Below are 5,124 nucleotides of genomic sequence, written 5' to 3'. Positions count from 1 at the left end.
GAAAAAAAAAAAAAAAAAAAAAAAAAAAAAAAAAAAAAAAAACACATCATAGTAAAACCAATACCTTCTCAGCTTCGCATCGAAGCTAAAAAAGATAAAAGTATCAAGAGTAAAATTTAATGACGATTTTATTATTATTATTATTATTTTGTACAAACATTATGTTTTATCAAGCAAGAACCACTGTTTCAACAAATGAATTAACTCAGCAAAGAAAAATAATATAGCTTATAATTTATAATAAATTAATCGATTCATTTATAGTTAATACAATAAATTCTTTAAATGTCTATTTAAAAAAAATATATTTTACTTTTCAAAAAACAAATAATAAATAATGCAAATGCAGACTTTTTAAATTACATTTCCAAAGTATACGTTTAAAAGTGAAAATAATGTAGAAGTAAAATGACTAATGCGACAGAAGCAAGTTCCTATAATTTTGATCTGATTAAAGACTTTAATTTCGTATTTATTCACTTANTATTAAAATACATAAAAAATTGTTTAAAACAAGTGTTATAAATGCAGATGAATTAAATAGGGCAAATATTAATTTAATACGTATTGTGCAAAATAATTATTTCGCCAAAGAAATTAGTTGTTTGATAAACGGTAAAGAGGTGTCAAAGAAAAGTAAATTGTTACGATTAAGACCGTTTTTAGACGATAAACATTTAATTAGAGTTGGTGGTAGACTGAAAAATGCATTGTCTATTGATGAATGTCAACGTCATCCTATAGTGTTACCTGGTGATAAGTGTAAATACACGCGTTTATTATTTCTACGCGAACATGAACGTTTAATGCACGGCGGCCTGCAGGCAATGTTATCTACTATTAGATTAAATTATTGGCCATTAAACGCACGTAGGACAGCAAAAGGCGTATTGTATTATTGTATTAAATGTTTCCGATATAGACCGGTTGTAGTACAACCCATTATGGGCGATCTACCTAGTAGTCGTTTTGAGCAGGGAAGAGCCTTTTTAATAAGTGGTTGTGATTTTGCCGGTCCGCTGATGATAAAGGAGAGTCTTAGAAAAAGGGCATGTATATTAAAATGTTACGCTTGTATATTTATTTGTTTTTCAACAAAAGCAGTTCATATTGAATTAGTATCTGACTTAAGTACAAAGTCTTTTTTAAATGCATTAGATAGATTTTTTAATAGACGCGGGATTGCAAAAATCTTATACAGCGATAATGCTACAAATTTCGTAGGAGCTAATAAATATTTAAAAGAAGTTTACGATTTATTTCAATCTGAAGAGCACAAAAATCAGCTGATTAAGCATGTTGCGCAAAAAGGCGTGGAATGGCGATTTATTCCTGCGCGCTCGCCTCATTTTGGGGGTTTATGGGAGTCCGCTGTGAAGTCAATGAAAACTTTAATTTTTAAGGTGTTAGGGGAGGCATTTTTAACATACGAGGAATTAAATACTATTTTAATAAGGGCAGAAGCTTGCTTAAATTCTCGACCATTGACTACTCTTTCCCCAGATCCATCTGATCCTTTATTCCTTACACCTGCACATTTTTTAATTGGAGAGTCGCTTATGTCTGTGCCAGAAGCGGACGAAACCGGTGTTCAAACCAATCGATTAGATCGATGGCGTCGTGTGCGACATTTTTCCCAAATGTTGTGGAAGAGATGGAGACACGAATATTTAGCTCAATTACAGGAAAGGGTGAAGTGGTCCACTACCAAGGGTCCTAATATTAACGTTGGTACTATAGTTTTGTTACGCGATGAAAATGTAGCGTCATTGAATTGGAATTTGGGTCGCGTACTAGTNATTGAATTGGAAGTTGGGTCGCGTACTAGCGGTACAGCATGGTAAAGATGGTGTTATACGTTCTGCGACAATTAAGACTACAAACGGTGAAACTAATAGAGCTGTACGACAATTATGTCCGTTACCTTTTGAGGGCAATCAAACAATGAGTTAAATTGCTTCAATGATTCATACTGTTAAAATTAAACATTTTTTGATTATTTATTTGTTAATTTATTTATATTTATTTTGTATAGATAAATTATGAGAGTCCAATTGTGTGTTTTTTCGATGGTTATTGTCGAATATTAATTGTTAAATCTATTTGATAAGTTTTATTCCTTTGGTTTATTTATAGTATTTTATAGTATTTTGTAATATTTTGTTTTTTTTGTTTATTTGATTTGTTTAATAATCTTTAATTTAAAACAGTGTTTTAAGGCGCCCGCTATGTTAAGTCCTATGTAACTATCGTTATCAACATGTACGTGGACGGTCGTTGACCACCACTTTTACTTAAGTCAGTCGGCGGCGTGCATTCTTATCGTATAGTTGTAATTTAAACGAATAAAAATTGATATATTAACGTTCATAGTGTTACTTAAAATTTAAATATAATAAAACCCAAAAAATCTGTTCAACCAGAAACAAGACATACAGTCCACAACAACTAACACAAAACATATAATCCTAGCTACCAAATCTTTTGATTTGATTTTAAGTTTTTGTCCATGTAAATTAGTTTCTTGTTACCAACAGAATTTTAAAAACCAAAAGTGTTATTCGGGAGAGATAGATAGGCTTTGTACGGCCAATGGATAAGGAAATAAAATGTATAGTCTGTTTATTCAAATAGTTTATAGCATTAATAGTAAAGTTATTGATGTTGAATTAAGGCAGATATTATGTTATAGGTATATTGATAAATATTTGGCCATAATTAGTGGTGTATTAAACGATAATACAATAAAATTTTGGGGGAAGCTGTTCAAATATTTAAATTCAAATAGGAATTTATAACACACACAAATTTTTTAATAACCTTTTTTCTTGATCATAATTCTTCTAAAATAAAACTAAAAAAATCCACAATGGTTTAACAAAATGGAGGCGAAAACACACAATAATTATTGAAGTCAATTCTTTCTNAATGGTTGAACAAAATGGAGGCGAAAACACACAATAATTATTGAAGTCAATTCTTTCTTTAAAAAAGTCAACTACAGCAATTTTGTGCTCGGTTGTTTCTACGTGATCTTCATATTTTTTTAAATCCACTAAAATCCCACATTCAATACAGAATGTTTTTGTTTGATTGATTATGTTCATGTCTGTTATAAAAAAGTTAAATTTTTGTGATTAAAAAAAAGATAAAATTATCAAGAGTAAAAGACGAATTTTTTATTATTGTTTATTTTTTTGTACAAACATTATGTTTTATCAAGCAAGAACCACTGTTTGAACAAATGAATTAACTCAGCAAAGAAAAATAATATAGCTTATAATTTATAATAAATTAATCGATTCATTAATAGTTAATGCAAAAAATTCTTTAAATGGCTATTTAAAAAAAATATATTTTACTTTTCAAAACACAAACAATAAAAATTTACTTTTGGTGTAGTCCAAAACTGTAGAAATTCTTAAAAAAAGAAAAATAATGGGTATAGTGTATAGTGTTTAATAAACGACAAACTATTATTATTCTAACTCCAGACTTTTTAAATTACATTTACAAAGTATACGTTTAAAAGTGAAAATAATGTATTATATATATATATAGTAGTAAAATGACTAATGCGACAGAAGCAAGTTCCTATAATTTTGATCTAATTAAAGACTTTATTTTCATATTTATTCACTTAAGTATTATCACAAGTAAAACAAGTATTAATATTACTTAAACATATTTGTTGTTGATTATATTTTTATCGAGTACTATAGTGAGCAGACACACATTAATACCCAATATGAACAAATCGTTAATTTAAAATAATAATATAATGCTAGTTTACACCGCCATTAAACACATACCACCATCCGAAATATTATCAAAAGGTAACGTGATGTTGATATCCGAAAATTCACTACTAATATTTGCATTAAAAGAATTAATTTCATATACTGTATCTTTAGTATCCAAACATTTATCAATCGGAATGTCAATTATTGTATGTGAAATAAATTTTGACTCCTGTAGTTCATCACTGATCACTTCAATAGCTGCAAAAAAATTTAATTTGCTAATATATCCTTACAAGTGTTATTAAACAATCTATCATGGACTGATGTTGAAAGATAAATGACGACCATATTAAAATAAATCAAAAAAGATTTTTAGATATTTTATAGAGATTGAGCCCATAAGGGAGGTGGATTAACAATATCCTTATAGTTCATGGTGTAAAATAAACATGTTGTTTACATTTGAACGCGGTGTTTAGGACAACCCAATATAACCTCTATTATAGTGCTAGGAAGATCATCGAGTTTAGAAAAGATTTTAAATCATACTGAAATACTAACCAAGATTTTAACCAATTAATGTTCAATAATCATTATTTATACAGTTATCATCAAAATATTCATTTTTTATTTTTACAGTGGTTTTCTCAACACTATAAACTTGTATCATTTCAAAAGTGTTTTCATTGTAATTTGAGACAGGTGGAAATTTGGCCAAGTTTGAATCATCGCTCTCATTATTATTCATAACTCCTTAAAACAGGGAAACATTTTATTTATTAGAAAAGATTTACATGACAAAAAAAAAAACAAATCAAATCTATAAAAATTATTTAGTTACTGGCCTTCGAGTAGCTAGGGCTCCGCCACAAACAAGAGTAAGACCATTTGGGTCATCCTTTTAAGTAGGCCACTGATTCCGGTAGAAATACTCAGCTACGTCGAGCACGATAAATGTTTTGCAGGAAAAATATTACATCAGTATCAGTGTAACAAAAATATTTTGAAAATTGAATTATTAAAATGAAGAAAATTAAATAAGAGAATAAAGTAAAATGTATTGGGTATAAAGTTGACGTTCGTTAATGTGGTGTTCCCCTTGGGCGTATTCAAAAATTATTTTAAGAGGTTATTTAATTTTATTACTTTGTTAAACATTAAAAATTTAATAGCAATTAAATTTTTTTTTTTTTTTTAAATCGAAGTGATGATAAAAAAAAATGTTATTATATCATTATTTCTAAAAAGTTGCATAAAAAAAATTTATAGCGCAGGTTCAAGGGAGGCAATCGCTTATATCCCCCTTAAATACGCTCCTGGTACACACAATAATTATTAGTATAAGTAGTTCTATAAAGTCTGAGCTGGGACCCCCCCTAAC

General features: G+C 28.6%; 1 protein-coding gene across 1 annotated transcript; it reads left to right on the top strand.

Annotated features, from left to right (window-relative positions):
- Positions 1 to 944: 944 nt before the first annotated feature.
- On the top strand, positions 945 to 1,844 carry LOC126893685 (uncharacterized). Its single transcript, XM_050664104.1, has one exon. It carries the CDS (start codon positions 945 to 947, stop codon positions 1,842 to 1,844), a length of 900 nt encoding a protein of 299 aa, XP_050520061.1.
- The last annotated feature ends 3,280 nt before the right edge of the window (positions 1,845 to 5,124 follow it).

Source organism: Daktulosphaira vitifoliae, unplaced genomic scaffold, assembly GCF_025091365.1.
Source record: "Daktulosphaira vitifoliae isolate Bord-2020 unplaced genomic scaffold, ASM2509136v1 Scaffold_1, whole genome shotgun sequence".
NCBI lineage: Eukaryota > Metazoa > Arthropoda > Insecta > Hemiptera > Phylloxeridae > Daktulosphaira > Daktulosphaira vitifoliae.
This window is presented reverse-complemented; position numbering and strand designations above follow the sequence as displayed.